This window comes from Aedes albopictus, chromosome 1 (genome assembly GCF_035046485.1).
Source record: "Aedes albopictus strain Foshan chromosome 1, AalbF5, whole genome shotgun sequence".
Lineage (NCBI taxonomy): Eukaryota > Metazoa > Arthropoda > Insecta > Diptera > Culicidae > Aedes > Aedes albopictus.
The window spans coordinates 192,533,908-192,552,568 of NC_085136.1; the positions used below are offsets into that span (position 1 = coordinate 192,533,908).

The following is an 18,661-nucleotide window of genomic DNA, read 5'->3' on the forward strand; positions in this document are numbered from 1 at the left end:
GTAAGTGATCATCGTCAGTAATAAACTTCGGTTTTACTGGGGTATACATTAAGGCGATTTTCTTCTATCAGCTGCAGTTTGTGTACCTACTCATTTTAATTATGTATACCGTCATTAATGGTTACCTGGTTACATTGATATTATTTTTCAAATTTTTCATCAATATTTTATGTACATATTAAAATTAAATATTAAAATTAAACTTTTGCTCTACTGGCCACTTAAGTAGCCGTTTTCTTATTAAAGTCAATTGTCAAAAAATAAATGTCATTGAGTAGGTGTAGTAGTATCGCGCATTTACTTATAATATTAAAGATCATTTTCTAGTCCTTTTTATAAACTGCTACTGAAGTGACCGGTGACATACAAGTTGCTGGTGCATCCAAAATTTTGAATCATGTGCTGACTCCTATATTCTTCAATGGAATTTTAAAAAGTTTATTTAGAAGAGTAGCTTTTTTCTGTGCGGGTGCAAATCTCCCAAATGGAGAAGCACATTTTTCTTTTAGTTCTTTATTTTTCTACATACTTGAATGCTGGAATACCGTAAAGATGTCTGGTGCGGACTGACCTCTTCTAGGAAACTGAAGATTTCAAAGTAGAAATCCAGTACCGGGTGATTGCGACGAAGGATGATCGGCTAAGTCGTGGAATATACAACTGTCGGAATTAGGAATTTAGTAAGAAAAATAGGGAAAAACGATCGAGCATGTCGTTGCTGCCTATCCAGTGTTAGCTGGATCAGCTTACCTCAACCGTTATAATCATGAACTTCAGATTTTGGACCAATAGCATGGTATGAAAAGCACATCTTTTTGTACAGATTTGAACCCAATAATGATAAGTGCTAACTGAACCATGCATAAAGCTGTATTGATCGTGGAAGTCCTAATTCGTGCCAAGCAGCTCAAGGTAAAATATCGCCTGACCGACCAGGAAAGTCAAGCTATTTTGTACTGTACATGAATAAGAAAATGCCAATGCAGAACCCTTAGCTTCCGGGAATGGAAGTGCACCCAACATAAAGACAAGATGACGAAGAAATTGGAGAATGCGATCGCCAGTCAAGCAAGCCTCTGTTGGAGCTGAACCAGACCAGGACCAGTAGCAATAGGAATCATCAAGGCCATGGTGTACCTGGCGATATTGCTATGACCGATCAACGTCAGTCACTCCCGTTAGCAGATGGCTGACGGCAGGGGACTATGTGAACGAGGGATATTATGTACGTGCGTGATTAACTACTACTTGTCTGCTCGAGGATGATAATAGACATTGTGGCAGATCAGCGATGCTAGAAATGCACGCTAAGAAAACCGTTCTGATTTTTGGGAACAAATAATCATGAAAACCGGAACAGTCGTCAAGCTGGATTTTGTGACATTGTTCTCATTTTTGTGATTTGTTGCACCGCATTTTCGTGATTTTTTATCTTGATTCAAAGAACAAAGTTCATGTCTGTTTCATTCCGCCATAAAATTCTTTACGCACTAGAATGTGGGAACAGTGTTCTAGATTCTGTGACTTTGAAATCCAATACACGTGATTTTGTTCCCGATACCGTGAACTATGTTTACGGCAATCTGTCGCTGTCACTTTCTGTAACGCATGAACGAAGAAAAAATAAAAAAAATCGCATCGCACGTCAACAGACTGGACTGGTAAGTAAATTTTTCTCAATTTTTCGATTTAATTCCAAATTTTATTGATACATTTTGCATCATTCAATCAAAAAAATGTTTATTTACAGATTTAAAGATGTTTACGAAGCAACAAATCATTGCTGCTTTGCTGGAGATGCAACCTGGGGAGATGCCGGCCGCCGTCGATCCAATTGCATCGTCAGAGGAAATTGTTCACTCCATCTCCGGAGCAGCAGCAGGTTGCCAGGCCACACATATTTTCTCTTCTCCGGTCATCATTGAACAAGCTCCTAAACTTGCGAATAAAACCATTGAAGAGAAGAGCGGATTGGAAGAACCGGAGGTTCGCTACGTTTTGGTCGAGGAAGCTGCACCACGGCAAAAGGCGATGGGAGAGTTTCTTCGATCGCATGATCTGGAAGCGTACACCAACGTTCTTGAAAATGACCACGGCATCACCGATGTGCAAACGTTTACAGAGATGGAGAAAGAGGATATTAACTTGTTTTGCCAGGTGATCAGTCACCGGATCCGCTTCAGGAAGCTGCTGGCTGAGCTGATAAGTACTTTTAAGTTTAGGCAGAGAACTGTTTCTAAACTAAACCTGTTTCCGCAGAAAGGTAACTCCGTAAATGTGTCAAAACAAGGAAGTTCTTCGCTGTTGAACGACGCTGGACCACCAAAGGTTTGTCTAGGTTTTTATTATAAAAAGCTAGGGAAAAGTGCCATGATACTAGTGTGACCAGCAAAGTAAATGAGTACCCAATTCGGTTTTTGATGGTAAGAAGTTGTTCTGTTCTTTTATTTTTCTTCACGCCGTATAATCTCGGCAGTATACTCGGGTTTCCACTGAACGAACACAAAATTGCTTAAAATTGTAAAAATGCAACGAGAAAATATACATCATTGTACTTTCTAGGGTACATAGACGTTCGGTCGCTGCAAACGGTTCAACTGTGATGCTTTTTAACTGCAAGTCCGGCAAGTGCAACAAATTTGTAGTTATCGCACCGATATCCGTCAAAACGGTGCGCCAAGTTAGCCCAAATGAACAGTCGAATGAATTTTGCATTCATTTAACGTCAATTGATGGACGCCTGTCTAACGTTGCAGTTATCGAATTTTGTTCGCTTAGTGAAACGTAAACATGTTGCAGTTATCGAACGTCTACTGTACACCCAAACTTCCATTTAGGGTAACAAGCCGGAAGTACGCAACTTTACCTAAATATTTTTCACTAAATGGAATAAGTCAGGGGTTCTCAAACTTTTCGAGCTTGCGACCCACTTTGGATTTTAGTCAAATTTAGCGACCCACCAGTAAATTTTTCCACAAGAAAAAAACAAATTGGGATAGTTTTTTAAATACATTTTATCACTTTCGTTGTGGGATAAATTTTTTTGTGCCAAAAGTGTCGAAGCCATTCCAAGCTTTTTTAATTTACAATATTGTTTTCGTTTTCTGAAAACAGTCAAAATAAGGTTAAAATGCCAAATGAATTTGCTTCTGTAAACCTTGTGTTTTAAGAAATTGAGATAAGTAGGTATGTTTCTAATAAAATTTGAACCATTCCGGGTTCGTGTAGCATACGGAACTCCACAAGTTTTTAAGAATTTTGACACAAAGTTTAGGAACAAAAATAAAACCTTAAATTTCCCAGTCTTTAAATTTTCTTTCAAATTGAAATTAAATTTCGTTGCCACTTGAAATCGCATTTTTAGCGTGTTCTCTCGTGTATAACTTTTGAATATATTGAACAGTTTGGGCAGTAAATGCGACGCCATATTTATGGTGAGAATTTTTTGAATTATAGTACTGTTGGATGATCAGATAATTCCTTCTAAACATTTTAATCTTCAATTTAAATCCTTCATACACACTTATTTTACTCATTCACAGGAGTCACTTGGGTTCGGATTGAAAAAAAGTTTATATTCAGTAATATTTTATTCAAAGTTAAATTTAACCGAAGTTCTTAAAAATATACATATGTTTCGGTAGACATAACCGTTCGATAGTTTGTTATCGAAATTCAGTAATTTTCTGCTTGATTTTTGATACCCCGATTCAAGCACTAATCCAACTTAAACTCAAATTTCAGAACAGGCAATTTGAAGAGAAGAATAGCTCCAATGTTCTGTATGCTTCGGACTATGACTCACAATACAGAAGTTTGGAAAAATTAAGGGAAAACTAAAAGTTTTTGTCAATTTCTCTGACACAAGCTAAGGAAGTTAAGGTAGATATTTATTACAATAACGCTTAAACCTTCGCGACCCACTAAAATTCAGCCCGCGACCCACCAGTGGGTCGCGACCCATAGTTTGAGAAACGCTGGAATAAGTATTAGAACGGATTTCAAGTTTGCAGGGTAAGTGGCTAGGGGATTTATTATTATTAGCTCTTTATTATGGGGATGGGGAAATTCAGCCCAAGGCTGGTTCATCACCGGGCTAGGAGATTTTGAGGTGATACCTTGCGGGCACATGCAAACAGATGTAACACTTCGAACACTGCTTCAAACCTTTTTTTTTGAAAACCTCATGGAAGCATATTTGCACAATGATAAAAATATTAAGTTTGGTCAATCATTGGCCGGGTAGCAGAAGTGTGCAAATGTCAAGCTCGAAAAAAGGCGCACTTTTTCGAGCGCCACGAGTGGGCTGTCAGCCAACCACCAAACTATCAAATTGATCATTACATCGGGGTATGAAGTTAATAGTTTAGGTTTATAGTGTTGAAGGGGCCGTTCAAATGCGTTTTAGGGTGCTTCAGGTGCATTCAGGAACTGGAGTTTCAGAGGAATTACAAGACGTTTCAAAGCGTATCAAGGATTTCCGGAAAGTTTAGGGAGTTTCAGGAGGACTCCATGGACTATCAAGATAGCTTCCTGGAGACTTACGATAAGTTTAAAGGCAATTCAGTGAGCTCTCGAGGGGTTTGGGTCTCCAATCTAAACAGTCATTGCACTAATTACTTGGCCGAGTGTAATTGCAAGCAGCTTGGTGAATATCAACTTCAAATGCTCACTAGCTCTGTTTGTAGATCCAATACAAGTACTCAAGGTAGTACTTGGATACCCTTAGACAGTTCAATAAGATCCCTATGCCTATCTTCTACATTCAACTTAAAACTCGTCTTAACTTCGTTCAACTCCCCCTGCTTCCCTTTTCTGTTAATGTTTCCAAACGCAATCTCAATGTTATATCAATACCATTTGTCAGAATGAATTCTATCTAGACAAAGATTTCAGTGTAGCCGGACTTCTTAGGGACCGTCCATAAATCACGTAGCATTTTAGGGGGATAGGGGAGTCCCTGAAATTGCTATGAAACGGTATGAGAAAATATGCTACGACGGGGGAGGGGGTGTTGAAAATTTGGCCAAAGATGCTCCCTTGCTGACATTCTAAATGTATATTCTTTGCTGGCCACACTAGGTAAAATACCATATTTGAATCTTTGCACGTTTTCCATTACAAATGCTTGAATTCTAAATCCAATTGAGCATGTTACTGTACACTATTTACCAGATATTGTAATAAAACGTTTTAACCACATATTTTGGGAAAACACTCGAAAAAAAAACTTTCTTCAAAACCGCCCAGAAGGACGTTCTATTTTGACCCACTATGAGAAGCACGGAGAGCTGTCTAATTCGATGAGGAACGAACTCGTACGTCTCATTTTACTCGAAGGGTTGAATCTAAAACTAACGCTGGACAGCAAATTCCATTCACTGATGACCGGAAAGATCGTTGAGCTATTTCCCGGAGAAAAGCAGGTAAGGCGATGCATTTGTAGGCAATGTTGTTAAATGTGACGTAAATGTGCTGTATTTAGGAGACATATTATCGAGCAAGTTATTTTGATGGAGAGGGTAACCGCCAACCGCCATGCGGGAAGTTCATAAAACGGAAAAGCGTAGAGCTCAAAGCACTCGGGCTACGAGGTCCTAAGGTTGGAGTTCAGCCGGACGCCTTACATAACGTGCCAGGAACATCTAGTATACAAAGTACCACGAATGAAGTCCCAGACGTTGAAGCACAGGCCCAAGCGCAAAATTGGCTGATTCACGGACGTAGCCCGATCGAGGAGGTGCGGAGGCAGTGGGACCTATGCTTCGAGAAAAGAAAACAAGACTTCCAAATGGAAAAGGACCTATCAACAATTTTTAAAATGTATCCGAAGGGGGCGTTTTGGTAATATTGTCCACTAAAGATGCTTGTTAACTTACTTTCATTACATTACATTTTAGATTTGTTCAGATTTCGAACGTCTTCATCCGGAAGCAGAGAGGAAGTTTTATTTGCGCTTCCCATCACTTCATCAGAAGCTTCGGAAGCACATTGAGAAGGTTGGTGAAACAAAAGCACACGAAAGCATTTACAATGAGTATATGGGTGCGACTGAAGGAGAATACAAAAACCTTCTGTTGTGCAGTTTTCTACTTTTAATTCTGCAAACGAACTATCGAGTTAAAGGCAAGTGGCGGCCGTCTGTCAAGGAAGCTCAAATGAGCTTCATTCTAGAAGTGCAGGTAAGATATGGCTGTGGTTCCTTCACAATAGTATTGTGGATTCACCGGCTACTTGTATTCCATCGGTCACTTCAGTAGGGCCGGTGGAATACAAAATAGCCGTTTCATAAAAAGAGAAACTTAAACATACGCTTTAACATTTTTAGTAAATGCGCGATTCCTCACCGGTCACTCAATAACATACAAAAAAAACTGAAGATACTTTGATCTATACTCTACATGTGTACGAAAACCAAATTTGAAAACATTGCTTCGTTATTTAATTAAAAAAAAAAATCATTAACCAAAAAATGAAGAAATGCATCCAGTTTCGCCTTACGTGGAATACAAGTAGCCGGTAAATTCACAATAGTAAAAGTAGCCAGTAAATGCTGATGAATTCTAGATAGATATGAAAACTTTGATGTAAAATTTACTCTTATCGCAACCATTACGTAAATACATTTTGTTCCAGACCCCTTCAGAAGTTCGGCGTAAAATTAACGAAAGGATTCAGTATCTAGATCAGCATTACGAAAGCGTTTCTTTACAACCACAAATTGTAATGGTTGGTTCTCCGAAGGAATCGCCCGGATTTTTTGTTGTTTTTGGTGGTGCGGAATACAAAGCGGATAACATATTACACGCCATATGTTTGTGTCTGCAAGTGTCATTCGTTCTGAACTTGGAATATGCCCAAGATTGCAAACCCGTTTGGATGTTTATCCAGTCGTATTTGTTCGGCATTTACGCCTCAGTTCTGGAAATGCCGAAGGTGACAAGAGATTTGATTAAAAGCATTTCTGATTAGAACGAAGGTTTATGTCAAAACGGTATGTTTCCTTGTCTCATGATTTTAAACCTCAAGACATTTTGTTTGAATGTAAAATGTATTTTTTTTTAAACAACACTGTTTAATGTTAAAACGTAAAAAGCACTAAAATAAATAAAAGAAAACTAAATATTTTGTTTTTGTTCAGAAGTTTAGCTGTAACTAAGGGACGCTGCAAAATATGGGATTGAAAAAAGCACATAAAAAATAACTCATCGTTTTTTTCACATTTTCCAAAAATAAAAATCACTTCGCTCGATCTGTCGCAAACCACGAAGTGCTTTCCCGAGCACATGATTTGTCTTCTGGTAGCGCCTCGTGCAGTAAAGCAGACCATGAACTATGTTCTCGGAGCCGTGATTAAAATCACGACTCCGAGAACGCTGTTCCAGTTCCCGTGATTTTTGTTCTGCTGTGCTTGTCATTCGGTTGCAGACCATGAACTATGTTCTCGGAACCGTGATGTGAAATCACGACTTCTGGAACACAGCTCACGTTATCAGGAATTTGGTTCTTGGATTGCTTCTAGCATTGCGTTACGCAGGTGTTACGGACATAACGTGGAACTAAGTTCTTGATATCGTGATTTAAGTTCATGGTGTATATTTGTAAATGAAGTTCTCGCTTGTTCCGGAATTCGTGACTCAATGTGGACAATTTTCGGAACGGTTTTTTTTGCGTGTGTGTAATTGATATGCAACGACAGCAATTGCGAGACGAACTAGCTCTAGTACACTACGGTACTAGGATCCGATGTAGACGAATTCCTCCACTTCCTCTGAGGTATTCACTTCTATAATGGCACATACGAAAGAAGGGCCAAGGGCAAGGATCATGACGCGTAAACTGGATGCTGATCTGTAGGAGCTATTACTCCTCTTGTTTTGAACATCACGATCCTGTACACTGAAATAAATTTTGTTGTAGTTTCTACCAAATCCATGGTAAAATTAAGAACTGTACCAACGATTTTCAACCGAATGCAAAATTCTGTTAATTGTACTGAAACTGTTCGCCGACACAGCCCATAGTTTTGAATGCCCCTGTTGAATGGCAACGTGAGCCACTGCCTGTGGTCGTTCGATCTGACGGCAGCGATGAAGCGTCAAATGGGATGACGAGCAAAACATAATTCTAAACAGACGGTGATAATTGGATTGTGAACCAAGACAAATTATTTGGATTGTATTTGAATCGTTTTTGGATTTGTATTTAATGCTAAGGTGAATTGTTTATATTCCTAAAACTAGTTTAAAACTTATTACTATATTGTGCATAATCTACAGGTTGAAAATTAGAACGTTTAAAATATTGTTGTGAATTAGACAAACGGTAGTACGGAGACTGAAATGTGAGTGAAAAAGAAATGTACTATGCAAACTTATCCTAAAATAAAACTTTCCCTTTAGCTTTAAGCTGATCTCACCGAATACCTCGGGACTGATTACCGCGGAAAGAACTACTGCTAAGTCTATCGCAACAATTTCTTAAAGATTTCATCCGGATCGATATGAATCTTCAGGACAACGTTCGACAGACCCGGTCACGGACGAGGGCTATACAGCAGGAGAATGCGAACGTAGCACCGACCGATAGCGATAAGGTGTCGATTTCGTCGTCGAATGATTCGTCTATCCCTACCATTGGAAATGGTGACGAAGGTGAGTTGCGCGAATGCGGCGGTTGTGAATTACCCAACAACGCTGAGCGGTATATGGTACATTGTCAGAATTGTAATTTCTGGTACCATTTTTCCTGCGCGAATGTTGACACGACCACTGTGCGTTCAACCACTTTCGTATGTGCGAAATGCACTTCTGGGGGGGGCTTCAAATGCACTCGAACCAACCCCAAGTGTAATTAGTGCGATTAGTGGTTTGTCAAGTTCGTCGAGTGCACGTAGGGCAAGAGTGGAACGCGAATTGCAGCGGCTAGAGGAAGAGAAGAAGCTTTTGGAAGATCTGAGTCGCGAGAAGGCCGAGAAGGAACGGGCGCTATACGAGCGAGAGCTGCAGGAAAAGCTGGAACGAGAAAGGCAGTACATCGCGCAGAAGCATGAATTGCTGAACCAGCAGGACGGCGACGAAGACAGAAGTGTACGTAGTATGCGGAGCAGCCAGAGGAGCGAGAAACGCACTGAAGAATGGGTGAAGCAGGCCAAGGTAACCGAGAGTTCCGGTGTGGTGGTCGTTGTACAGACACCAAAACCGACGTCTGCGATTGCTGATCATCAGGGTGGTGCAAGTTCTGGTCGTCCGCAGGTGGTACATCCTTCGTCAACGCCCTTGAAATCTACGGCAGCAGTAGTTCCCCCCGTTATCGGCGACAACAGAGTAGGAGTGGGATTTGAGGTGAAATCGATCCCGCGAACTCTGGGAAGCATCATTATCGGAGACGAGTCCGAGGAATCTCTCGAAGGTGCAGTCGAAGCAGACGAAGACGAACGCGACGAATTACCACTCGTGAATCTTCAGCCATATGAGGATCTGTTGAAGGTTGAAGAAGTGATGCCAGTCGGCGCGAACACTGGCGCAATTCCGAAGATTAACCGTTTCGGTACTCATTACAAGCGATGGAGTGTTGAAACCGGGGAGCTACGGAAACAAAATGCACTACAGTTGCAGCGACAGTCGGAAGCGGAACGTCGGGCCATTCAGGACCTGCAGGAGAAGCACCGAGTGGATATCGACACCAGGCGTAGGAGGGAAGTCGATCTCGTGAATCGAATAACCAGCCTGCAACTGCAGCACGACGCTGAGCTGAAACTGGTTCGTGAATCGGAGGCGAATTTACGAAAGCTGCAGGATCGTGAACGGGCAGATCTGAACTCCAGGATTGGGACTCTGGAAAAGCAACTCGTCGAGGAGAAAGAACGGATGCGCACTTCGGAAGTAGATTTGCGCAATCAACTCGAGCAGCGGGAGCGTGAATGCGAAGCACTTCGACTTCAAGTAGCAGAACTGGAGAGCGAGCTACAGTGTATTCGTGAAATGGAGCAACAGTTGCAGTCTCAAATTGCAGCGAGTCGCCAGCGTGAACACGATGCCATTCGTGTACGGAATGAAGCGGAGAATCAGTACTGGGACCTGCACGAGGAGGTTCAACAGGTCATCAATCGAAGCGAGGATCATTCTGCTGACGGTGCTTGTTCTCCTCCGTTACCTCCACCTCCGGCGTCGTGGTTTGAACCCGTGAACGCGCCTAACACAGCCAGCGTCAACCACTGCGATGTAAATCCTCCGTTTCTTCTTCCTCCGCCCCCTCCAAGTCTTTCTACTGTGAACACGTTGGCTGCCGTGCCAAATATCCAGCCCCAGCTGCTTTCTCAAGCTGTAGTTCCGGCTTACGTGGGCGCTCTGCTCGGGCCGTCGCCCCAGCAACTCGCGGCAAGACAGGTGGTCACGAAAGAACTTCCAATTTTTTCTGGGGATCCGATAGACTGGCCACTGTTCATAAGCAGCTATCAGCACTCGACGGAGACTTGCGGATACACGAACTCCGAAAACCTGTTGCGCCTGCAGCGTAGTCTACGAGGAAACGCCAAGGAATCCGTCAGCAGTTTTCTGCTCCACCCGTCAACTGTGCCGCAAATCTTGTCCACTTTGCAGCAGTTGTACGGGCGACCAGAGCAAATCGTCAATAACATGATCGCGAAGGTTCGGGCGACACCCCCTCCGAAGCCCGATCGGTTTGAGACACTGGTTAGCTTTGCTCTGGTGGTTCAAAACCTTTGCGGGCATCTGAAGGCAGTAGGGCTAGAGAAACATTTAGCAAACCCCATTCTTCTCCAGGAATTGGTCGACAAACTACCAGCGACGGTCAAGTTTAGCTGGGCGCTCTACCAAGAACAAGTTCCGGTTGTAGATTTGAGCGTATTCAGCGACTACTTGGGGAAGGTATCTTCCGCTGCAAGTGGTGTGACACAGCTGTCTAACCTTCCGCAGAGAGCGGTAAAAGAAGAGCGGACTCACCCGAAGGAAAGATCGTTCGTGAACGCACACTTATCCACGGCCGCGCCGAAGGAGAATCGTCGAGAGCAGGCTGGTAAAACCGTCGCGAACAGTGGAAGAAGTGGGGATACGAACAGCAGAAAAACTTGCCCAGTCTGCAACACTGACGGCCACGAAATAGAGAGCTGCAGTTCGTTCAAAGGCTTGGATTTGGACGGCAGATGGAAGGCAGTGAAAGTGAACAAGCTCTGCTCACGGTGTCTTACATCACACGCGCGGTGGCCGTGCAAAGGAGAGGTCTGCGGAATCAATGATTGCCCGAAGCGGCACCACCGTTTGCTTCATTTCGAGCCACCAGCGGCGGCCAAAACTACTAGCGCCGTGGTTACAGTACATAGTCAGCTGTCTTCTACCACGCTCTTTCGCATCCTTCCGGTCACTCTGTTCGGGCGTAAAGGACAAGTCGATACCTACGCATTCCTCGACGACGGATCATCCGTGACGCTCGTAGAGCGATCTATCGCTGATGCGCTTGGAGTTAGCGGCGAGCTAGAGACGCTGCACATCGAGTGGACGGGCGGAATCAACAAAACAATCGATGGGTCAGAACGAGTCACGCTGGAGATATCCGAGTCCGGAGGGAGAAAACGCTACAAGCTGTCGGAAGTGTACACGGTGAAGAACCTCGGATTACCGCAGCAGACAACAGACTATGAAGAACTGTCTTCGCGATTCGCTCACCTCGGCAAGCTCCCGGTGAAGAGTTTCAAGCGCGCTGTACCTGGAATTCTTATCGGACAGAGCAATTCGCACCTATTGGCTACGTTGAAGCTGCGAGAAGGCAAAATCAACGACCCGATTGCTACAAAAACCAGGATTGGATGGGCCGTATGTGGGAGTCTGCGGAAGCCCCAAGTGGGAACGATGCACAGGCAGCTTAGCATGTTCGCCGAACCGACTACCGAAGATCTTCACGAGTACGTTCGCCGATTTTTTGATATCGAGAGCTTGGGGGTGGCCGTCGTGCCGGCGGTGAAAGGAGCAGAGGAGCAACGTGCGTGCGAAATTTTGGAGGCGACCACACGACGGTCGAACGGCGAAAAGTACGAGACGGGTCTGCTTTGGAAACACGATTACGTGGAGTTTCCGAATAGCCGACCGATGGCAGAAAGACGATTTAGACTTCTCGAGAAGCGTTTAGCCAGGAACCCGGAGCTGTATGATGCCGTCCGTCGGCAAATAGCCGACTTCAAAGCGAAAGGATATATACACGAAGCATCAGTAGAGGAACTGGAAGGATTCGATCTACGACGGACCTGGTACTTGCCGATTGGAGTCGTCGTCAACGAGAAAAAACCTGGAAAAGTTCGTATCATCTGGGATGCCGCAGCGAAGGTCGAGGGCATATCGTTGAACTCCATGCTACTCACGGGTCCGGATCTTCTGACACCACTCCTGTCAGTGATGTTTCCGTACCGAGAACGCCAAGTAGCCGTGTCAGCAGACATCAAGGAAATGTTCCTGCAAATTTTGATTCGCGAGCAAGACCGCAGCGCACTGCTTTTTCCGTACAGGGACTCTCCGGAGCTTCCGATGAGTACCATGGTCTCCGACGTGGCAATTTTTGGAGCGGCCTGCTCCCCAGCTCACTCACAGTTCGTCAAGAACATGAACGCGGCCGAACAAGAAGCGGAGCTTCCACGAGGAGCAGCAGCGGTAAAGAAGCGGCACTACGTGGACGACTACGTGGATAGTTTCGATACGGCAGAAGAGGCATTTGAGGTAGCGAAGGAAGTGATCGAGGTGCATAGAAGAGCAGGATTCCACATTCGTAACTGGATGTCGAGCGACAATAGCGTGCTGGAGCAGTTGGGAGAAGCGAAGCAGAAACCGGCAAAATCAATGTTGCCGAACAAGGAGACCTGTTTCGAGCGAGTGCTGGGAATGGCGTGGATGCAAGAAGAGGACGTTTTCGCCTTTACGCTGCAGTTCTGCGATAAGGTGCGCTACTTACTGGACGATTCCATCATTCCGACAAAAAGGGAAATGCTTCGGCTTGTCATGAGCATCTACGACCCTTTGGGACTAGTTGCATCGTTCGTAATACAAGGCAAAATAATCATCCAGGAGGTGTGGCGGACAGACACGGATTGGGACATCAAAATTCCGCAGGAAATCGCTACCCGCTGGGTGGAATGGATATCGGTGCTGAAGAAAATAGATAGCCTGCGCATTCCTCGGTGTTATTTTCCAGGCTACGACCCAGAGAGCTTCAAAACCCTTGAATTGCACGTGTTTGTGGATGCGAGCGCACAAGCTTTCGCAGCGGTTGCGTATTTCCGTATCGTCGACCAAGGGCAAGTCAGAGTGGCGCTTGTTTCATCCAAAACAAAAGTCGCACCACTCCGCGAACTGTCGATACCGAGGCTAGAATTGATGGCAGCGTTGCTGGGAGCTCGCTTGCGAAAGACGATAAAGGAGAACCATTCGTTGGAGATCGGGAAGACCTACTTTTGGAGCGATTCTACGACCGTTTGTTCGTGGATCAAATCCGACACGCGTCGGTACCGCCAGTTTGTCGCGTTCAGGATCAACGAAATATTAAACCTTTCGAGTATCGATGAATGGCGGTGGATTTCGACAAGAGCGAATGTAGCAGATGAAGCGACGAAGTGGGGAAAGGGACCTTCCTGCAACGTGAACAGCCGTTGGTTCCAAGGACCCGATTTTCTCTACCGCAGCGCAGACCATTGGTCGATGGTTCCGGAAGAAGGCATAGATGAAAGCGATAAGGAACTACGGGAGGCGTACGTGTGCAGTCATCTACTGAGGCAACCGATTGTCAATACTAGCCGATTTTCACGGTACGAAAGATTGTTGCGGTCGATGGCGTACGTTCATCATTTCGTGGACAGGCTGCGGGATCGGAAAAGCAGTAAGCCTAAGTACTCTGTTGGGCTGACAAGTGTGGAGATGCAGAAGGCGGAAAGAACGTTATGGTCAGTTGCACAGTCTGAGGAGTTTCCGAATGAGGTTGCGACGCTGAAGCAGAATTTGGAACGCAGTAGTGAAGACCAGAAACAACTAGAAGCATCAAGTCGTCTTGCGAAGCAGTCACCATTCGCGGATAAATTTGGTGTGCTGCGGGTCGGAAGTCGAGCTGCAGAAGCACATGTGCTAGCCTATGACGCGAAATTCCCTATTATTTTGCCAAGGAAGCACCGAATTACCGAGCTATTGCTGGACTACTTGCATAGAAAATTTTTTCACGCGAATGATGAAACTGTGGTCAATGAGGTGCGGCAGAAATTTCACGTGCCACGCCTGCGAGTTGAAGTTCGTCTAGCAAGGAAGCGTTGCATGTGGTGTCGTGTGAACAAGATAACACCTGTGGCACCGAAGATGGGACCACTACCAGCGGTGCGAATGCAGCCCTTTGTACGCCCGTTCACATACGTCGGAATAGACTTATTTGGCCCGTATTTAGTGAAAGTTGGACGCAGCGTGGCGAAACGATGGGTTTGTCTTTTCACCTGCCTCACGGTTAGAGCCATTCACCTCGAGGTAGTCGCAAGTTTGTCCACCGATTCGTGCAAGAAAGCCATCAGACGCTTCATAGCACGACGAGGCTCCCCCTTGGAGATATACTCTGACAATGGCACGAATTTCGTTGGAGCGAATCGAGAGTTGCAGGAGGAAATCAGCCAAATTCATACCAAATTGGGCAGCACTTTCACAAATGCCAAAACCCAGTGGAAATTCAATCCACCTGCCGCTCCGCACATGGGAGGTTGCTGGGAGAGGATGGTACGTGCCGTTAAATCAGCCCTAGGATCTGTTCCGGTAGTGAGGAAGCTCGACGACGAGTCGTTTACAACGGTGTTAGCAGAAGCTGAAAATATAGTGAACTCCAGACCATTGACGTTCATCCCGCTAGAAACGGCCGACCATGAATCGCTGACCCCTAACCATTTCTTGTTGCTGAGCTCGAGTGGAGTGCGAGAACCGGAGAAGATGCCAACAGATGCAGGTATGGCACTGAAGAACAGCTGGAACATGGTGAAACACACGCTGGACAACTTTTGGCGCCGGTGGGTCAAGGAATACCTGCCAACTATCATCAGAAGGACGAAGTGGTTCCAAGACGTGCAGCCGATCAAAGTAGGGGATCTCGTGCTTGTAGCAGACGAAAATTTCCGGAATCGATGGCTGCGTGGAAGAGTAGTACGGGCAATTCCGGGAAAGGATGGAGTACCGCGTCAAGCGGAAGTGAGGACATCAGGAGGAGTACTGAAGAGGCCGACATCTAAGTTGGCTGTGTTGGACGTTGCCGGATCTGGTGACGCCGAACCGGAAGTTAGGGCGACACGGGGGGGAGGATGTTCGCCGACACAGCCCATAGTTTTGAATGCCCCTGTTGAATGGCAACGTGAGCCACTGCCTGTGGTCGTTCGATCTGACGGCAGCGATGAAGCGTCAAATGGGATGACGAGCAAAACATAATTCTAAACAGACGGTGATAATTGGATTGTGAACCAAGACAAATTATTTGGATTGTATTTGAATCGTTTTTGGATTTGTATTTAATGCTAAGGTGAATTGTTTATATTCTTAAAACTAGTTTAAAACTTATTACTATATTGTGCATAATCTACAGGTTGAAAATTAGAACGTTTAAAATATTGTTGTGAATTAGACAAACGGTAGTACGGAGACTGAAATGTGAGTGAAAAAGAAATGTACTATGCAAACTTATCCTAAAATAAAACTTTCCCTTTAGCTTTAAGCTGATCTCACCGAATACCTCGGGACTGATTACCGCTGAAAGAACTCCTGCTAAGTCTATCGCAACAGAAACATTGTCAATATTACCATGCGCGCAGTACCGTTGACTGAAAACATTCTTGGTGCTACTATTTTGGCATTGTCATTTCGACCATGTCGACTTGAATGTTACGCGTGGTCAAACGTGGCCAAAAATACAACGTCAAAATTGTTACATCAAGAATGTTTTCAGTCAACGGTACAGCAGGCATGGTAATATTGACAATGTTTCAGTAAAATTAACAGAATTTTGCATTCGGTTGAAAATCGTTCACCATCACCTCACGGAATCCCATTGGCAGTAACAGAGACCCTCAAAGCAGGTCTTTTTTGTTTGTTCTTAGGCTGACACAAATTTCGATTTTCTCTTATGTCGCCCACCCCCCTCTTCGGATTTTTTTGTCGGAATTCGACGTTTTGAGGGGGGACACAACTAAGTTATTTGAGAAATTTAAAAACTTAAAAGAGTCGTCGAGAAAATTTCTTAGCAAATCCGATGAGTTTGACGATTTTGCATAATTGTTTAGGCTATTTTTCATCAAATATATTTATTATTTATCATCCCCCCCCCCTTGACGAGTCAACAAGCAAAGTGACAAAACAAGAAAATGAGATTTGTTCTGGCCTTGTGTCGGTTTTAAACGCGATCTTGGCAGCGACGACCGCCATAGGCGCTGTCCATAAACTACGTTGACTTTTTTTCGGCCATCTCAGAACTCCCCCCCTCCCCGCTCGAAGACTTTTTTTCATACAAAATTTTAGAAATTTGTATGGAGCGTAGACTTTGGCCAGACCAAAGAAATTTGACAGGTCAAGGCGATGGCTGGCAATCGCCCAGGATGGAAATCTTTCAATTCGGCCCCCTGCACCACCGTGGGTGCCCAGGACTGAAAGTAAGTAAGTAGTTAGGGTAAGGGAGGTATTTTGGACCCCTTTAGGAAGTGGATGAACTATTCAGCGAAAAAAGAAAGTTCCCACTTCAAAATATGGATAATTTCAGTAGGCATTACGTAGAGCAACATGTTTTCTGTCGAAAAAGGCCAAACAGAACTCAAAATTGTTGTAGTAAATACAAGAAATATCAAAACTCCTGAAGGATCTCGGGCTTCTATTTTGGACCACCTGATTTTATTTTGGACCACCAAGTGCACATATTTTGGCCCACCAAATAATACTTCAATTGATTGATGAAATGAAAGCCACCTCAGCAAAAATTTAAACATAGTTAAAACTACGTGAAGTTTACATATTTTTCATTCATTTTTTTAAGCAGGGAACGTTTAAAAATTACGTAACGGGTAAAAAAGATGACATTTTGTTGCAATTGCCAGATTTTACTCATTGTAGTATGATGTTTCATAAAAAAATGTTACGCAAAACGTGTATGCATGACGTCAGTCACCATGCATAAATTACGTAACGCTTCATAGGAGTGTGAAAGTCTGGTGATTTCGCTAAATATAAAGGCGTTCCACACATTGTAATGAGTTGAAAGGCCATCAAAAATAAAGTAATTTGAATGACACGTAAATTGTCAAACATACATTAGAAAACACATTGTCTCAGTCATAAAATGATTGCCGAGAAGGACAACTTTTCTAAACTGGATGACTGAACGCCTGAAACTTGTCAAAAGTTGTTATGACACAAATCGAATCGAATTTTTTAACTTGGCCAAAAGTTGTTAGAACAAATCGAACCCTCAACAATCTCATTGTAAAATAAACGTATAACAACCCAGATCACGGGAGGTCCCAACTTATTGTATTATTTATTGTATTTATTTATTTATTTATATGTACTCTAACATGACATTGGGATGAATATTTTCTCCCTTTAGTAGGAACTGGAGAGATGGATCTGACAGGTGGTCCAAAATATGTCCACATCTGATTATGTTGAACATATTTTGGCCATACCTCAAACTACCATTTTAGTAAATATTATCGCTCCACCGAGGTTAAGAACAGTTTATTTTGAGTTCTTACAAGGCCCTAACTGCATTTACATGAAATAAATATTTATTTGTAAAATTTAATACCTCTTCGAAGCCGACTACAAATTTGTCACCTTCTTTGTTTCTGGTGCTTTTTCGTGCGTTTCATTGGAAGTGAAAACATTTTCTCTATTTTTGATACTGAACAGTAGTATGGGACAAATATCAAATCCTCGCTCCAGTCGACTTTTTAGATCCCATTTAGGTCCCATATGAACTGTGCAAAATTTCAGCGCAGTCGGTGAAACTATAATTTAGCGCATGCGGTTCAAAGTTTTCATAGGATTTACTATGGGAAAAGTTACACTTTCAGATGAAAAATCCCAGAGGTCGTCCCTTGTCTCCTTAATTCAAATCGATCAACATTTCTTGTAGAAGAATCAATTATGAAACTTTCCTTCGAAGACCGCAAAACAATTGGATGCGTGTGGAAAAAGTTATTGATTTATTACCTATTAGTGATCCAACGAACGGCTTTTTGTTTTGTTTTATTAGCAGCACTGTAGCTGTTGCCTTGGCTGCTGCTGTTTCTGGGGCTGGTGATGCCTCCCGCCACCCCATGCAACAACGGCAGCAGCAGTGCTGCTGATAAAACAAAACAAAAAGCCGTTCGTAGGATCACTAATCAGTAATAAATCAATAACTTTTTCCACAAGCATCCAATTGTTTTGCGGTCTTCGAAGGAAAGTTTCATAATTGATTCTTCTACAAGAAATATTGATCGATTTGAATTAAGGAGACAAGGGACGACCTCTGGGATTTTTTATCTGAAAGTGTAACTTTTCCCATAGTAAATCCTATGAAAACTTTGAACCGCTTGCGCTAAATTATAGTTTCACCGATTGCGCTGAAATTTTGTACAGTTCATATGGGACCTAAATGGGATCTAAAAGGTCGA

The 18,661-nt window shown here is 43.6% G+C and overlaps 2 protein-coding genes across 2 annotated transcripts in view; both read left to right on the forward strand.

Annotated features, from left to right (window-relative positions):
• LOC115266637 (peroxisomal carnitine O-octanoyltransferase) overlaps window positions 1-18,661 on the forward strand; it is a 54,168-nt gene that overhangs the window by 668 nt on the left and 34,839 nt on the right. The gene's annotated exons all lie outside the window — the stretch shown is intronic.
• LOC134285407 (uncharacterized) lies at window positions 7-18,254 on the forward strand. The gene is made up of 2 exons (XM_062846053.1): window positions 7-5,426; window positions 5,486-18,254. Exon 2 carries the CDS (start codon window positions 8,616-8,618, stop codon window positions 15,444-15,446), a length of 6,831 nt encoding a protein of 2,276 aa, XP_062702037.1. The 5' UTR covers window positions 7-5,426; window positions 5,486-8,615; the 3' UTR covers window positions 15,447-18,254.

Coding starts and splice junctions, on each gene's coding strand:
- LOC134285407 (XM_062846053.1), top strand. CDS start 8,616: ATGATTCGTCTATCCCTACCATTGGAAATGGTGACGAAGGTGAGTTGC.